General features: G+C 52.5%; 2 protein-coding genes across 4 annotated transcripts in view; both read left to right on the forward strand.

The window, feature by feature from the left end:
• The window catches only part of Pear1 (platelet endothelial aggregation receptor 1), a 19407-nt gene extending 13300 nt beyond the window's left edge, over positions 1 to 6107 (forward strand). The window contains 12 exon segments of the mRNA XM_029475556.2: positions 918 to 1081; positions 1181 to 1283; positions 1366 to 1512; positions 1684 to 1809; positions 3291 to 3419; positions 3527 to 3655; positions 3809 to 4021; positions 4186 to 4274; positions 4355 to 4478; positions 4614 to 4688; positions 4774 to 5019; positions 5699 to 6107. Of these exon segments, the coding sequence (XP_029331416.1) occupies positions 918 to 1081; positions 1181 to 1283; positions 1366 to 1512; positions 1684 to 1809; positions 3291 to 3419; positions 3527 to 3655; positions 3809 to 4021; positions 4186 to 4274; positions 4355 to 4478; positions 4614 to 4688; positions 4774 to 5019; positions 5699 to 5850 (1697 nt within the window). The 3' untranslated portion in view covers positions 5851 to 6107.
• Positions 6108 to 6196: 89 nt separating this feature from the next.
• Positions 6197 to 17165, forward strand: Lrrc71 (leucine rich repeat containing 71). Of its 3 annotated transcripts, XM_021157296.3 has the most exons (16): positions 6197 to 7951; positions 10348 to 10497; positions 10583 to 10711; positions 10847 to 10922; positions 11071 to 11148; positions 12931 to 12999; positions 13187 to 13346; positions 13420 to 13503; positions 13576 to 13665; positions 14426 to 14575; positions 14761 to 14854; positions 15230 to 15318; positions 16232 to 16273; positions 16352 to 16463; positions 16756 to 16877; positions 17027 to 17165. In XM_021157296.3, the coding sequence occupies exons 1-16, from the start codon at positions 7792 to 7794 to the stop codon at positions 17135 to 17137; spliced, it is 1716 nt and encodes a 571-aa protein (XP_021012955.2). In that variant the 5' UTR covers positions 6197 to 7791; the 3' UTR covers positions 17138 to 17165. The 3 variants fall into 3 exon arrangements, with proteins under 3 accessions (XP_021012955.2, XP_021012951.1, XP_085691910.1); XM_021157292.3 differs by lacking the exon at positions 16232 to 16273 and having other exon boundaries at positions 16349 to 16463; XM_085835784.1 differs by lacking the exon at positions 16232 to 16273.
• The last annotated feature ends 335 nt before the right edge of the window (positions 17166 to 17500 follow it).

A 17500-nucleotide genomic window follows, 5' to 3' on the forward strand; every position in this document is an offset into this window, starting at 1 on the left:
TTCTTTCTTTCTTTCTTTCTTTCTTTCTTTCTTTCTTTCTTTCTCTCTCTCTTTCTTTCTTTCTTTCCAGAATTATTTTATGTATACAAGAACACTGCATCCATCTTTAGACACACCAAAAGAAGGCATCAGATCTCATTACAGATGGTTGTGAGCCACCATGTGGTTGCTGGGAATTGTACTCAGGACCTCTGGAAGAGCAGTCAGTGCTTGTAACCGTTGAGTCATTGCTCCAGCCCCCCAGAACATCTTCCTTTAACTACAAATGTCATACTTGTCCCTAAATGGTGCAGACTAGAAGTCTCTGTGGTGATCATCTCTCACCCTCAGTTCTGTGGAAACATACCATGCCAGTGCTAGGGAGGTCTATCCCTGTGACATATTGGCAACCCTTAAGCTGACTTCAGATCCAGTGGTATCAGACTTAACCAAGCCTCAAGTTTTCAGCCCCTGTTTCTTCCCATTATCCCACAGATGGTCTGGTGGGGCCACCACTATGGGCTTGGCTTTGTTGCCCGACTCCTCCATTTTGTAAGAGAGACAGAGGAGGCCCAGGTGGGATGGAGGGAACAGAGGCAGCTCAGGTAGGGTAGAAGAGACAGGAGGGTCAAGTGGGTTAGAAGACACTGGAGAGTCAGGTGGGGGTCAAAGAGATTATGGAAGCTCAGATAGGGAAGAAGAGACTGGAGGTCCAGGTGAAGTGGAAGAAACAGAAGGCCCAGGTAGGATGGAGGACACAGGATGCTCAGGTGGGCTGGCAGAGAGGGTGGGGTAGAAGCCATAGGAGGCTGAGGCGATTGAACATCGATTGCATCAGTGAGAATCTTTGAATTCAGCTGCTGAGTGTGTTTAGCATCTAGTGTTTGTGAGCTTTTCTCATGCCCAGCTCACAGTGTGTACCTGCTTACCCTCTCCAGGTTGGCAGCGTGGTAACTGCTCTGTGCCCTGTCCCCCTGGCACCTGGGGCTTTAGTTGCAATGCCAGTTGCCAGTGTGCCCACGATGGAGTCTGCAGCCCCCAAACCGGAGCCTGTACTTGCACCCCTGGGTGGCATGGTGCTCACTGCCAGCTTCCTTGCCCAGTAAGTGCACAGCCCGGCTGCCTGGGGGGGAGGGGAGGGAGGGCAAACACAGCACTCACAATCTGACTAGCCTGTCCTCCCCTCCTTTCGCTCTCCAAGAAGGGACAGTTTGGTGAAGGCTGTGCCAGTGTCTGTGACTGTGACCACTCTGATGGCTGTGACCCTGTTCGTGGACAGTGCCGATGTCAGGCTGGTTGGATGGGTGAGTATTCTGGGCTGTCTAGGCCCCAGGTCTGCTGTGGACTTGCACGCCACAGGAGATGACCCTTGGTTGTCCTCTACAGGCACACGCTGCCACCTGCCTTGCCCGGAGGGCTTTTGGGGAGCCAACTGCAGTAACACCTGTACCTGCAAGAATGGTGGTACTTGTGTGTCTGAGAACGGCAACTGCGTGTGCGCACCAGGGTTCCGAGGCCCCTCCTGCCAGAGGCGTGAGGCTCGCTAGACCCCAGCCCCTTCTGTTAGCGGTTCAGATTTGGGAGCCCCCCTCCACCCCATGGGTTTGGCCCCCAACTCCCATCTCCAGGGTGGTTATTCCAGTGGGAAGGGGCAGGTCAGCCCTGGTCAATGGCCCCCTGGTCACCATGTGTCCCTTTCCTCAGCCTGTCCGCCTGGTCGCTATGGCAAACGCTGTGTGCAGTGCAAGTGTAACAACCATTCTTCCTGCCACCCATCGGACGGGACCTGCTCCTGCCTGGCGGGCTGGACAGGCCCTGACTGCTCCGAGGGTGCGTAGCAGCTTGTGTGGGGCAGTGTGCCCACTGCTTGGGTCGCTGCACTCCGGCTCCTCTCCTGGCCCTGGGCAGAGAGCCTCCCTCCCTCAATTATCTGTAACATAGGGGGGATCCTTCCATCACCTGCAGGCTGGGTACTGGTGTTAGTGGGAAGATTGCCTGCCCTTCAGCATGGGGAAGCTAGAAAGAGCAGGCTACTTATGAAATAGCAAACCCCCCTTGGAGATATTTCCTCTTCTTTTTAAAAAAAATATCATTTTAAACTATTATTCTTTGGAAATTTCATACACATATACTATGTGTCTTGATCCAATCCCACTTCCCCTCCTGCCTCCAGTATGTCTTCCTCCCACCCACATGTCCATTCCTCTCCATAACTTGCTGAGGCCAGTCTGTTTGCCAGCGTGGGTGTGGGGCTGTGGCCTGGAACGTGGGTCCTTCTCCTCCCTAGCGTGGCTGCTTTCTAGCTTTCTTTTTTTTTTAAGATTTATTTATTTATTTATTATATGTGAGTATACTGTAGCTGTGTTCAGACACTCCAGAAGAGGGTGTCAGATCTTTTTTTTTTTTTTAAAGATTTATTTATTTATTATATGTAAGTACACTGTAGCTGTCTTCAGACTCTCCAGAAGAGGGTGCCAGATCTCGTTGTGGGTGGTTGTGAGCCACCATGTGGTTGCTGGGATTTGAACTCTGGACCTTCGGAAGAGCAGTCGGGTGCTCTTACCCACTGAGCCATCTCACCAGCCCGGGTGTCAGATCTTGTGAGCCACCATGTGGTTGCTGGGAATTGAACTCGGGACCTTTGGAAGAGCAGTCAGTGCCCTTAACCAATGAGCCACCTCTCCAGCCCCGCTTTCTAGCTTTCTCGTATTATTATGTGTCCTCTTCCACATAACTCTATGATAGCAAAGTGACTGGCCTTAGGCAGCAGGTGAAGCATGCTTTGAAGGGAGTGGGATGCTGCTGCCCAGAGAGAGCTAACTGCACTGCCGGGAGGCAAGGCATAAAGGAAGGGATCTTGCTGAAGGTTTTGGGTTTTTTTCCCATAGAACTCAGTAGCATTTACTGTTGGGTTATTTGCTAAGTTCACACACAGAGATAATGCAATAGGCTGGGTGTGTTAAACATGTCTGTAATCCCAGCACCCAGGCAAGAGGCAGAGGTTTGAAAACAGGAAAAACAAAACCAAAAACAAAAAACAAAACAAAAAAAAAACAAAACAAGCCCAGCACTAAGCCCTCCAGGGGCAGTTGGGAAGGTCCAGTTCCCTAGCACTGGGTACATTATCTCCTCAGAGTCAAGGGCAGATGTCAGGTGGGTAGTGGGTCAGCTAGCTGGAGATGGACATTAGAGTCATGACGATGGAAATACCCCTCGGAGCCTTCGTCTCCCTAAGAGGTGGCCAGGCTGAAAACTTCAGAGGTACTGAGGGAATGGCCAGGTCTTGCCTGATAGCCCCTTGTCTCCTGTAGCATGTCCCCCAGGCCACTGGGGACTCAAATGCTCCCAACTCTGCCAGTGTCATCATGGTGGGACCTGCCACCCCCAGGATGGGAGCTGTATCTGCACGCCAGGCTGGACTGGACCCAACTGCTTGGAAGGTACCAATGGAACACAGACTCTCTGGTATCCACCACAGCCCTTATCTGAGAGGATGCTACAGCTTGCTGGCTCCATGACCCCTACTTGCCTTCTTGGCTGTCTTTAGGCTGCCCACCAAGAATGTTTGGTGTCAACTGCTCCCAGCTATGCCAGTGTGATCTTGGAGAGATGTGCCACCCAGAGACTGGGGATTGTGTCTGTCCCCCAGGACACAGTGGTGCACACTGCAAAATGGGTGAGTCCTTCCCCCCATTTGACCCTCGTTTTCCTCTAGGCTCTGGAACCCAGGGCGCCCTCATTACCTTCTCTGTCTTCCTTACAATTCACTCAAGTTCACTGGCAGAACGAACAAAGGTGCCTGTCTCAGTGCCCACTCCCCCTCTCACAGGAAGCCAGGAGTCCTTCACCATAATGCCGACCTCTCCCATGACCCATAACTCACTGGGTGCAGTGATTGGCATTGCAGTACTGGGGACCCTCGTGGTGGCCCTGATAGCACTGTTCATTGGCTACCGCCAGTGGCAAAAGGGCAAGGAACATGAGCACTTGGCAGTGGCTTACAGCACTGGGCGGCTGGATGGCTCTGATTACGTCATGCCAGGTGAGCTGGTGTGGGACTTTAAGTGATGGCTGGGCAGTAGGGGACTGCTGGATATGCCCCCCACCATGGGATGTGGGGTGGAAGAGTGGAGGGCATCAAGGAGGGGCAAACTGCTGTTGCCCTGGCCTCCTCCTGTCTACCTGGCGCCCGTGTTTGTCCTGCAGATGTCTCTCCAAGCTACAGTCACTACTACTCCAACCCCAGCTACCACACACTGTCTCAGTGTTCTCCTAACCCCCCGCCCCCTAACAAGGTCAGTGCACTGAGGGGGTGTGCTCTGTGGATAAGATGTATCTCTCAGGAAAGCCTCACCCGTGCTTGTGCTCCCCACAGGTCCCAGGCAGTCAGCTCTTTGTCAGCTCTCAGGCCCCTGAGCGGCCAAGCAGAGCCCACGGGCGTGAGAACCACGCCACACTGCCCGCTGACTGGAAGCACCGCCGGGAGCCCCATGACAGAGGTAGGTGCTTGGAGGCCCGAGGCGGAGCAGTGTCACCTGCTGGATCGGCTTGGTGGGGTCAGGGTGGGGGAAGAGCCTGCTTCCAGAGGAGGCTTGGGAAGGCCACAGGTCTGATTTCTACTTACCTTCCCCCAGGCGCCAGCCACCTGGACCGAAGCTATAGCTATAGCTATAGCCACAGGAATGGCCCAGGACCATTCTGTCATAAAGGTATGAGTGAAGAGGCATGGAGGGGAAGGGAAGCCAGGGCCTCCAGGGCCTCCAAGGAGCCTGATTTTCTTCCTTGATCCCTTAGGTCCCATCTCTGAAGAGGGACTAGGGGCAAGCGTTATGTCCCTGAGCAGTGAGAACCCCTATGCTACCATCCGAGACCTGCCCAGCCTGCCTGGGGAACCCCGAGAAAGCGGCTATGTGGAGATGAAAGGACCTCCATCAGTGTCCCCTCCCAGGCAGTCTCTTCATCTCCGGGATAGGCAGCAGCGGCAACTGCAGCCACAGAGGGACAGCGGCACCTATGAGCAGCCCAGCCCCTTGAGCCATAGTGAGTCTTCTATGTCCCCCCTGGGGGGAGGGGGGCTACAGGGTACTGGCTCACGAGGAGGGGAGGGGAGAGAAGCAGACAGTGGCGTGATAGGGCAGGGCCATGGCCTTTGGGTGGTGTGGTCTCAAAGCAGGCGTGGTATTGGGAGAACTGCCCTCTTCCTCCGAGCCTGTTCCTCCTCTGAAGGTTGAGTGTTTGAGATGGTGCTTGAATCGTACCAGAGAGAGAGAGAGAGAGAGAGAGAGAGAGAGAGAGAGAGAGAGAGAGAGAGAGACAGACAGACAGACAGACACACAGAGAGACAGACAGACACACACAGAGACAGAAAGACAGAGATAGACACACACACACAGAGACAGACAGACAGACAGACACACACACAGAGACAGAGAGAGAGAGAGAAAGAGAGAGAGAGAGAGAGAGAGAGAGAGAGAGAGACAGACAGACAGACACACACACACACACACAAGTTGGGAGACAGTGTCTTCATATTGTTTGAGGTGGGCAGGTTAGGTAGTTGAGCAGAGGGCCTTGCCTAGTCATACATCCTGGTGTTTGACCCAGCTAACCCACACTCATTGCCCATTGCCGTTCACTTCTCTGTGGGTAGGAAGAGGCTGCAGTAGGAGCAGCCAGGGGCAGCTGAGGAGTCACCTCATCTTGTCCTCTCTGTTTTCAGATGAAGAGTCTTTGGCCTCCACGCCCCCGCTTCCTCCAGGCCTGCCTCCCGGTCACTACGACTCCCCCAAGAATAGCCATATCCCTGGACACTATGACTTGCCTCCAGTACGGCATCCTCCATCCCCTCCATCCCGGCGCCAGGACCGCTGAAGAGCCGTGGCATGGTATGGGAGAGTGCCTATATACCCTGCCAGGAGCAGGGACTGGACCAGCAGGCCACGAACAGAAACACTTGGTGACGTGAACAGAGACTGACTGTGGCCCTGTGCTTCCACCGAGGGAGACACTAGATGGCAAAGTGTCTAACCCTCTTTTCCAACCCACTGCTCAAGTCCCTGTGGACATAAGCTGGTGGGCAGAATGTTGTTGTACAAGTGTGATTTTAGATTGATTTTTTTTTTTTAAGATGTGTTGGGTACCTTTTCTGTGTGTATGCTCAGGCAGGCTGTGTGTGTTTTTTAAGATGTGTTGGGTACCTTTTCTGTGTGTGTGCTCAGGCAGGCTGTGTGTGTTTTTTAAGATGTGTTTGGTACCTTTTCTGTGTGTATGCTCAGGCAGGCTGTGTGTGTTTTTTAAGATGTGTTGGGTACCTTTTCTGTGTGTGTGCTCAGGCAGGCTGTGTGTGTTTTTTAAGATGTGTTGGGTACCTTTTCTGTGTGTATGCTCAGGCAGGCTGTGTGTGTTTCTAGTTGGCTTTAGAGGGAGTCAGGTACAGGTTCTGCCTTCTGCACTTTCCATCTTAACTAGTAGTCAACTTCCAAGTTTAACTAGTTAAAGCTCTACCAGCAGCAGGCCCTAACTACCTGCCTGCCCTTCACCCAGTAATCCTCCATGTCTTTGCTCAGAGGATTGCTCCCCGACTCTGGTGTTTGTCCTCCTGGTACGCCTTGGACTATGATAGTCAAACTCTCCGTGCCTTGACGGTCCTGCAGTCTCCCTTTCCCGTCTCGTTCACTCTTTCCCAGAATGAAGGCTGACTGCCACCCTGCTTCCCACCCCAGGAATTGGCACATCTAAGTTCAGCCTTCCTTAGTTACCCCTTGAGTCCTGCTTTCCCTTCACATATTCCACAGAACACCCACCCCATGTCTGCTTCATAGCTACTCTCTTCTCCACGTACCCACAGAAGGCAGAAGTGGTGCCAGGCAAGAAGATGGGATTGTTGCATTTTGTTTTGTTTTTGAGACTCTGTCTCACTATGTAGTCCTGGCTGGCCTGGAACTCAGAGCTCTGCCTGCCTCTGCCTCTTGAGTGCTGGGTTTAAAGGCTCGGGGTCACATGCACAGCTCAAGCTGCACTCTGATGTGGTTTCCCCTGTTGCTAGATTAGCGTCTGCCTTCCCCTAGTGGAGAGGCTGATCGCCAGCACTCTGATGCAGGACTCCCGGTGTTTAGGCTCACTCACTATTGGTTTCCTTGGCACAGGGTAGTCACTCAATAAATGTTCCTCTAAAAGCTGAGTGGCTGAATCAAAGTACCAGCAATACCGTGTCCCCAATGTCCCCTAGAGCCTAGTTTGGAGGTCTCCTCAGAGATAGAGTCTCAGCAGAGAGCAGCATCCATGCTGCGGTGGTACTGAATGAGGAGCCAAGCAACTCAAAGGGGCCCGGGATGGCGAAATGGTAAAGATGGGACCTCCTAGATCAAACCAGAAGACAAGCCTCCAGACCTCCAGGAAGCTGAGGAGAGCTGGCAGAGAACTCAGCATAGCCTGAGCTCTTACCACTTGGGCCCTTCACAAGGCACTCTCTCTCCCCTACAACCTTCTGGCTCAGTGCGTTGTTCTCTTCCCCCACAACCTCCTCTGCGAGTACAGAGAATACAGACCATTAGGGCCCTAGCTGCACTGCCCTAGAATCCACGCATCTACGCCCTACGCCTAGCCACGCCCACTGGCTCTGGCGGGGGCGGGGTCAGGGGCCTCCACGTGCACTTTTTGCCGGTTGCTCCGGCCACAGCCCCACCCAATCAGGCTGGGTTGCCCTGGAGAGGGCAGTCGCGCAGTTGCTTGGCTGAGTGGAGATCCTCGGGGTGAGGCCCACAGAGTCCCGTTTCATCTTGCCTCTCACTCGAGGGGTCCAAAAGCACCACTATGTCAAGTGAGCCAAGTACTACAGGGACCTCACCCAGGACTCCGCGTCCTGGGGCCCAGAAGTCATCCGGAGCAGTAACCAAGAAAGGGGATCGGGCTGCAAAAGATAAGACAGCAAGCACCCTGCCCCCGGTGGGTGAGGACGAGCCAAAAAATCCGGGTATGCTGGCAGGGCAGGGCTGAGTTAATTGGACTTAACATTTTCTTTTTTCTTTTTTAAAATTAAAACTGGTCAGCAACTTGCTCTACAGACTAGGCTGACCCAGAACTCAGAGGTCTACCTATCTCCTCCGAGATCAAATGTGGATCAGCACATCCCACTTCCTCAGGGGTTGGTCTTAAAGAGTACACATTGCCTGGGGAAGCTGACGTGCACTGTAAGATGTGACAAGATAGGTCAAAGAAGGCTGAGGCAGTGGCGAGAAGATCCCGTGGGGCTGTGGGAAGGTTTAGGAACACAGCTCTATGGATATTCATTTAGACAACAGTTACTTTTGAGTGTCTTCCCTGTGGCCATGGTCACAGTTGTGCTTTGGCACGCTTAAAGAAAACTATTAAAGTTGGATAAACAGGACCATTGCTTCTCGTGTTGCAAGGGACAGAACTCAGTTTGAACCAATTAAGCACAAAAGGGAATATATCAGAAGGCATCTTGATACAAATTCGATGCTTTTGTTATTAAAGAGGGCCAGGACCCTGTTTTCCTTGCAATGGAAATAAAACACTGGGAAAAGACGCTGGCAGTCTGCCTTTTGCCAGGTGCCGTTTTCCTGTCAGTGCTAGTGCCCAGGGATAGGCAGGGTATAAGGAACTGGAGAAAAAGCATCTTTTATAGGGAAGACAGATAGGCCGGGGTTCACTGGGCACAGAAAGCCCACACACATACTTGTGATCCCAGCACTCGGGGTACTGAGGCAGAAGGCACTAAGTTCCTTATAGGATACGGGCTGTATATACATCAAGACTGTGTGACCCAAGGGAGTAAAAGAGAAAAAGAAACGCTGGCTGTGCATGGAGGAGATGGGAAACAGATAGGGGCAGCAGAAAGGTGAGTGTGACTCTGAGTAGCTCAGTCCAGGGACCGTGATCATGGGCACAGGACAGTGAAGGTTTGAGAGGGTGTGCTAGGCTCCTGGGAGATGGGGTCGGTGAAGTATGAGGGGATGGAGAGACACCCCGCATGACTGAGTCCCAGGTTTCTAGCCTGGGATGCTAGCTGGGTGGAGATGTGGGAAGAAAGCTGGGAGAAGGGCCGTCCAGTGGCAGGCCTTCAGGTTCGAGGCTCAGCAGGAATGAGAAGTGGCAGGGTGACTGCTTTGGGAACCGCCAGGGTGCTGGGATGTTCAAACCTGAGACTCTAAGATGGGTCAGAACTCTGAAGAAACACAAAGCAGAAGGCTCTAGCAAGGATGGCCGGCCCGAGCAGCTTTGGCAGATGCAGGGACCAGAACTCAAGTGACCACTGCACAGGGACCCTGGGTATGGGCAATGTGGAGGTCACAGAGACTTGTACAGTTGCCATTGTATGTCCTGGTGACTGGTTTCTCAAACTGTGGGCTGGGGCCATTTAGCATGGGTCTGAGGACAAAAATAAGTTCCTTTGAGACAGTCTTGTAGGAATAAAACCACCGTGAGAGCCTACTCTTCAGGTGGTTCCCATGGGTGTTAAAGTTTGAGGGGCTCTGCTCTTGAGAGGTGAGTGAGGCTAAGAAGGGTGAAGGGTGCATCCAGTTGAGAAGAGCCAGCCTGAGCATGCAGAGGGCGCTGCAGAGGCCACCCACCCTCCACGAGTCTCCTTCTAAGGGTTAAGTGAGTAGATCTGACTAAATGGTTGACCATTTCCCATGTGTCTTGAGTTTCCACGGACAGCTGGCCACAGGAGCCAAGTGCCTCTTGCCTTTTCCCCAAAGAGTTCTCAGGCTTTCTGTGTCATGCGGCTCTTGGTGACCTGGGGCCCGGCTCCCTCATTACATAGACTTATTGTAGAAGGCCAGGCACATCTGAGTTCGAGGCCAGCCTGGTCTACAAAGTGAGTGCCAGGACAGCCAGGGCTACACAGAGAAACCCTGTCTCGAAAAACCAAAAAAAAAAAAAAAAAAAAAAAAAGAAGGCCAGGCACAACTGACACCTGTGGACTGTTGTGGAGCTTTGACAGGGACTCCCCACTTCCAGGAACCCTTCCTAGGCTACCATGATGAAAACTGAAAAGAGCAGGGGGCCCTTGGGGGTGTCAGACACCAGGTTTGCAATCTTATTGCAGTCTCAGGATGGTAGGTGGTGGGCATGACTGACTTAACAGAACTTATCAAGACAACGAGAAGCTCCAAAACGTTTACAAATGTCAGGGCACCGACTAGCAAGGACTATATGTATAATGAAGTGTCAAACAGGTCAGCGACCCGGCTAGGTAGGTGTAGATCCCTTTCTGTGAGCCCTTGCTCTCCTTCAGCATTTTCAGCTTTGGTCTTAGCAAAGCAGCTTCCACTTGAGGCTGCTGTGAGGGTGGAGGTGACCGCTGCGCTGCAGGCGGGGACCCACTTTCCTGCTACCCTGCAGAGGAGTACCAGTGCACGGGGGTCCTGGAGACAGACTTCGCTGAGCTCTGCACACGGTCAGGCTACATGGACTTTCCCAAAGTTGTCACCCGGCCACGGGTCCAACAGAGCTCTGCCCCTTCCGCCTCCACGTCAGAAAAACCTGTCCTAGGTGAGCCACAGTCCACTCAAACCTCCTCACTGGGCGGGGCACACTGAAGCTGCAGGTTGCTCTCATGTTTCTCTCTGTTTTCTAGATGACCAAAGACCGTCGGCATCCTGCAGCCAGAGCAGCCTGGAGAGCAAGTATGTGTTTTTTCGGCCTACTATTCAAGTGGAGCTGGAGCAGGAGGACAGCAAGGCCGTGAAGGAGATCTACATTCGAGGTGATGATCTGATCCGCCGCCCCCACCCCCACCCCCTCGCCACTCATTACCCCAGCGCATCACGGCCCCCTACGGCTCACAGTTCATGTCAGGCTCTTTCCGGGCCTGAGATGACTTTGGACTTTCTCTCCTCAGGTTGGAAAGTTGAAGATCGGATTCTGGGTATTTTCTCCAAATGTCTGCCCTCCCTCAGCCAGCTGCAGGCCATCAAGTGAGAGGCATTGTGGGAGGTCAGCCTCTGGCTGGCTGGAAAAGAGACAGCAGTGGGCTCTGCTGCGGACGGAGGGTGTGTCTGGGGGACTGTGGGAAGGGGCTTCCTGTGGGACATGGCGTCCAGCTGTTTCTGTTTCTAATGCCAGCTTGTGGAAGGTCGGGCTGACGGATAAGACCCTGACCACCTTCATCGCCCTTTTGCCTCTTTGTTCCTCCACACTCAGGTCAGTTGTGGTCGGACCCCAGTGCCTAAGTGGCCTGGCTGGGGTGTGAGGGGGAAGCAGTTGCCTGCACAGTTAGACCTAGGCTGGCATCTCTGTGGCAATGGGGCTCAGCCCATGTCTGCTAGGTGCAGGATTCCCACCTGAGAAACCACTGTTTTAGTCCACACGGTATCCACAGAGCCCTTTGAAGTCCCATCCTCTCTTCTCTCTCTGTAGGAATCACAGGGATGGGTGGGAGGCAGAGACAGGTTAAGGTAGCTGACTACAACACTACAGCTGGGCAGTGGTGGCCCACACCTTTAATCCCAGCATTTGAGAGCAGAACAGAAGGATCCCTGAGTTTGAGCCCAGCCTGGCCTACAGAGTGAGTTCCAGGACAGCCACGGCTAGGGCTACAAAGAGAAACTCTGTCTTGTAAAACGTGTGCGCATGCACGTGTACACACACACACACATGCTCAAGAAAAAAACCCAAACAACAAACCAATCAATCAAACAAAAAGTAGCAGTTACAGTTTGCTATACAGAGGACAAAGCCAGCTTTGCTGTTTGCCCCTTTTCAGGCTCCCACAGGATCCTAGAGCCAATTCTTGCTTCACAAGAAGTACCTCTCTGGGCTGTACATGTGGGCTTTCTTCCTGTGAATCGGATACGTATTCCTTGACAGCAGTGCCATAGCTTTAGGAGTGGGGAACAAGCTAGCAGAAAAGGAACTGTGTGAATTCATTATGTAAGAACAAGCTCCAGCAGCAGAAGATGACTTGAATTGTTTATACGAAACAATATATAGCACCGGAAATGTTTGAATAGAGAAATTTCTGCCCCTTGGTTCCAATTTTCTTATGCCTGGAGAGATGTTATTGCCTTATAGAGGGCCCTGTGATGACTTTTTTTTTCCTTGATGCTGTGTAACCAAAGTATGTAGTAGCTTAAAACAACCAGGAGAGTGGAGCATGACAACACATACGTGAGTCTAAACATGTAGTGCAGAAAAGGCTGAGGCAGGAGGTGTTGAGGCTGGAGTAAGATCCTGTCTTGAAACCAAACCAACCAACCAACCAACCAACCAACCAACCAACCAACCATCATCCCCTTGAAAGTTCCCCTGAGATCCTCTGAGTAGCTTGTTGCCTCTGACTCAGGCTTGAGGCTGCAGGAAAGCTCTGCTTGGGACTGTTGCCCTTTCAGGGGAAGCTGAGGCAGGGACTCTGCTTCTCAGCTGGCTTATGTGGTGCCAGTGGGCCTTTCCATTACCTAGCTGAGTGTCTGAGAGCACCCAGGATGGAAACCAGTTCTCATAACTCAGAAATGACAGCCTATCATTTTGCCATATTCTGTTCATTGAGAGTGTCACTAGTGCATACACATGCACAACTTTCAATCCCCAGACTGAGAGGCTGAGGCAGGCAGATTTCTGAGTTTGAGGTCAGCCTGGTCTAGGACAGCTAGGGCTACACAGAGAAAAACAAACCAAAATACCACCACCCCTTGCCCCCCCAACATAGACAAATGTCACTAGTTCTAGCTACCACAATAGACAGGATTACCCAGCATGGCCTGGGTACCTAGAAGTAGAGCCCAGTCAAGGACGTCTTAGAAACCACTATACTGCAGGTCAGGCTTCTGGAACTTTAGCCTGGGGAATTGTCATAGATGTATTTCTTCTACTGGGGGATATCCTTAGGCTCAGATGCTGCCCGCATATCCATCCTTCACTCTATTTCCCTCCTCCTTGTGTGGCCTCAGTGGTGTTCCCAGGGTCTCAGATCCTCCTCCCTCTCAGGAAGGTATCTCTGGAGGGGAACCCGATACCAGAGCAGTCCTTTAATAAGCTGATGGGACTGGACAGCACGTGAGTCCCCTTGACTTCACTTTCCCGTTTTGGCCTGCCCCCCACTTCCCAGTTACCTTTAGCCCTTCACTTTCTTTATCCCAGGCATCTCTGATTCTTGCCCCTCCATCCATAGTCTGGTTAGAACCCCTCACGTCCCCAAGAGGCCCTGAGCCCCAGGAATACAGGTTCTCCCTCTCTGCTCCAGGATTGTTCACTTGTCTCTGAGGAACAACAACATCAACGACCACGGGGCGTATCTCCTGGGCCAGGCGCTGTCCACACTGCAGAACAGCAACCGAACCCTGGTTTCACTGAACCTAGCATTCAACCACATCGGAGACGTGGGCGCGGGCTACATTGCAGATGTGCGTGCGGTGGGGCGCTTCCTGTGTGGGGTCGCCAGCTTGTCCTTGGCTTACAAGTCACTCTGTTCTCTAGGGCTTGAGGCTGAACCGATCTCTCCTCTGGCTGTCCCTAGCGCACAACCACATTCAAGACAAGGGAGCACTGAAGCTGGCCGAGGTGGGTTGGCACGCTGGGTGGGGCAGGGGATCTGAAGCAGGTGTCTGATGCAGGAAGCTGGCCTTGCCTCAGGTCCTGCGCCCCTTTGAGCTGACCCACAGGGAGGTGGTGGAGCGGCGGCGCCTGCTGCTGGTGAAAGGAACGCAGGAGCGGTCTCGATCGGTGAGGACAGCTGTGTTTGTTTTCCTGGTCGACTGCTTTGCTGCCCAGGACTCTTAAATTTCCCAAATCCTCTTGCTCCTCTGGATTCTTCAGACCTAGAGTCTGCCAAACCCAACTCTAATTATAGAGCCACTCTGACAATTAGAGTGTAGTTAAAAGAAAAGATGCTGTTGAGACCTGGCTCGAAATTCTCCAGGCCATATTACCAGTTTCCTTCTGATCATGAACTCATTGCTTAACCCTGGAGCTGCACGTTCCTCAACTAAAGCAGGGTAGCTGTTACTTTCATCACAGAATTGAGATGATTAAATGAGTTACTATAACACATTTGGAATACTGCCTAGCACTTAGTTCAACAAAATCTGCTGGCTGGGCATGATATGAACCTTGTCAGCTAGGAGGCAGATGAAACACGTGTTCAAGGACAGCCTGAGCTACAGAGTGAGACCTTGGCCCAATAAAACCAAGGGCTGGAGATACAGAATAGTAGAATACTCAGCTAACACACACAAGGCCCTGGGTCTGATCCCCAGTATTGCAATAAATACAAGAATAAATAAATACATTTAAATCCAAATTCAAAGTGAGCTATTTCCCTGTTCTATGAGAGCCTGGGCCTCCAGCTCATTCTCTACCATTGCTGTGCTCTTTCTTGCCAACAGCAACTCTGTCCTGAATTGATGGATAGGCAAGGGGAATGGGGAAAGGCAAGGGCAAGGCTCTAGTTACTTCCTCCACACCCTCCCATTTGTAAGCACAGCCTTCCTCCTCCCGATACGGGGACTCCAAAGCAGAACGTGAGAAGTCTCAGACGTTGGGGATCAGCAATGTCACTTTGGTGGACAAGCAAGAAAAGATGCAGTCACTGAAAGCCCCTAAGACCATAAGCAAGAAAAAGGAGAAGACAGGGGTAGGTGTGTGGGGAAAGGAAGCCTTGGGTCTGGAATGGGCAGGGGAGGAGTTTCCAAGGTGTATATATACAGGGCAGTAGGAAGAAGGGCAAATGAATGGCCTTTGAAGATGTCTCTCAGGCCAAGCCTATTTTCCCTCTGGGAGACAGAATATCCATTATCATGCCTCTTGCATCCATCATAGGAAGTTGTCAAGAAGGAAGAGAAGCTGGGCTCTGGGCAGTCACCCACACAAGGAACCCCTAAGAAAGAAGATGCCTCAAAGGCAGGCAAGGGGAGTAAGTGTGAGAACCCTCTATGGGAATCTTCCCCACCCACGTGGAGGAAGAGCTTTGGGCAGGGTGTAGGAGCCTGGCTTTGTCTGCCAGGAGCTGTTCTTTCAAGACTCTCTCTGGGCCTTGTTTACAATGAGTGACATTCCCCTTGGCCTACACATTGTGGCTCACTCACTACCTTATCTTGTAGGACTAGACCTCCATGGCTGTCCTCAGAAAAGGGACTTGTCTGCTGATGGGAGCTCATTATAGCTGTCCCTATGTTTTCCCCAAATCTGGGAGTTTGGGGAATCTGCCTTACCAAGCCCCTTTCTCTGGGGACTTTGGGTGGTGTCAGGGAGTCTGCTCTGTGCATTCTGGCTCCTCTTCTGGTCCCAGAGGTAACCATCCCTGAGCAGAAGATGAGCAAGGGAAAAGCGACGAAGATGGGGGCCAAAGAGAAGCGCAGCATCCTCCTGGAGTCAGAAGTAAGTGGCGCTCGGGAATGTGCCACCCAGCTCTCACTGCTGAGGCAACACCAGAGTGCTACTAACCTGCACTTACTGTGGAGGTGACACTGAGAACGCCCCGCTTCCCTTCCCATGTGGCAGGTCCCTTTACCTCCTTGTCTAGGGGAAGCCCCACTAGGGACCTGCTGCCCAACTGAGGCTGTGCTCTCAAAGGCCCACAGCTCAACACCAGCCCTCGAACACCTGGCATCTGCACAGGGACGGGTTGCTTTTGCCCCTTAGGCATTCCGTAAGGCATTTCCAGTCACCACATTGCTCCAGGCCCCCTCCTCCTCCAGACCCTTGCCTGCTGCTGGATCTCCCCTTTCAGCAGCCTTCCTTAGGAGGTCTTCCTGGGTCACCTACTTCCTGGCACCCAGTACTCTCTCCTCCATCTCAGTGGTTCTCTCCACGAGGAGACTCCGCGGCCTTGTCACGTGCTCCTGGAATTGAAAGTCTTGTCCTTTGGGGGTCTTTCCTGGCACTCAAGACCAGTTCTGGCAGAAGAGCAAGTTAGATGGAAGGAGGATGGCTTTTTAATTCCCATGCCACAGTCTTTGCCTTTGTCTTAAGCAGACTGCCCCTTCTCATCAGGGGCATCAGTTTTCAGACTACTCTCATTATGGGAGACTTACAGATCCTTATTAAACCCCAGTCCCATGTGGACTGAAGCCCCAGAGCCTTTGCACCTGCCACATTCCTTGCCTGGGGAACCCACCCTCTCTGAGTGTATGTCTTCACTTTTCACTCCCAGGCTGCCTTCTGAGGTCTACACTCCCACAGTCCTCTGCTCTCAGGGCCCCCTCCACATCACATTCCTGTTTAATTCTCTGGCTCCCCCACACCAAGGAACTTTTTGAGGGTATGGGCTTATTTATCTTTGTTTCTCCAGCACCTGGGACACAGCCTGAATTATAACCAGCACTCAAAGCCTGTATGTTGAATGAATGAATGAATGGCCCGTTGACCAGCTCCCCTCTCCTCTGCTGCAATTAGTATTCTGCTTTAGCAGCTGGTTGTTGAAGCTACAGAGATGGTTAACCCTCTCCTGGAGCCCGTGGAACACCGGGATGGGAAGGTCTTCCTGCCTGGGAACAAGGTCCTTTTGCACCTCAACCTCCTGCGTATGTTTGCTGGCCTTGCCCATCCTTACCAGGGGACTGATGGCCTGGGCTCCACCCTGCTAGGGGGTGACACTCCAGCGCCAGGGATGGAGCTGGGCTGGAGGGGACGTGCTGGGTCAGAGAGGTGATCCAGGGCAGTAGTGACATGGATAAGATAGCTAGGTGGGGGAGAGGCATCAGCAGGGTAAAGGGAAGAGGGCTAGTTTAAGTCAGCTCTGCCTGTTGAATTTGGAAGTGGAGGGGAGGCAGGCTGCCAGTGATGTCAGATGCTACTGTCTGTGCTTCCCCTTAGGAAACCAAATCACAGAGGTGGGGCTGGAAGGCTTCCTCACTGCTGTGCAATACCAGGTTCAGGTCTCCAAGTCCAAGACTTCACCCAAGGCCCCCCTGGGTCTGCTGTGGCTATCCTTGGCGGTAGGGCTCCTTGCCCCGGTTCTTTGTTTCCTGCAATTAGCAATGCTGGGACTGCCTCCCCGGTTCAACAGCCCTAAAACTGTCCAGGGCATTGTTCTCTCCTGGAGACAAATCTTTATCCTGGCAACCTTTTTTTTTCTTTCTTTCAGAAAAACTGCTTTGACCCACAGTGTCCAACACACGTCATGATTCAAGAACTGATGTTGCCAAGGGACCCTGTGAAGGCCAAGGCCAAGGAGGAGGAGGCTGCACCTACCTAGGTCTCCTACAGGCAGCCTGTCTCCCTGGGAGGTAGCTTGGACCAGTAACATAGTCTCTTGCTGTGCTGTTCCTTGAAAATCACTCCATAAGTGTTTGGAACGTTTGGGTTCTTAAGTCTGTTCATATTCCCTGGCTAGACAGGGACGAATGTTGGCCTGAATCACACCATGGCTCCATTGGGGGATGAACTGAGCTCCTGGCTAGGGCCAGTGCTCTGAGAGTCCCAGCAGCATCCTCCAGGCCATCTCTGTCAGCATGCACAGCCTTAGGATGATGGGGGTTAGTTAGCACAATGACGGAGGGAGCGGGCTTGGAACTAGGACCCAGCCTTCTCTGATGCTATCTCCATGTGTTTGTCTGGT

Source organism: Mus caroli, unplaced genomic scaffold (genome assembly GCF_978045245.1).
Source record: "Mus caroli unplaced genomic scaffold, Mus_caroli_1 scaffold_3, whole genome shotgun sequence".
Classification (NCBI taxonomy): domain Eukaryota; kingdom Metazoa; phylum Chordata; class Mammalia; order Rodentia; family Muridae; genus Mus; species Mus caroli.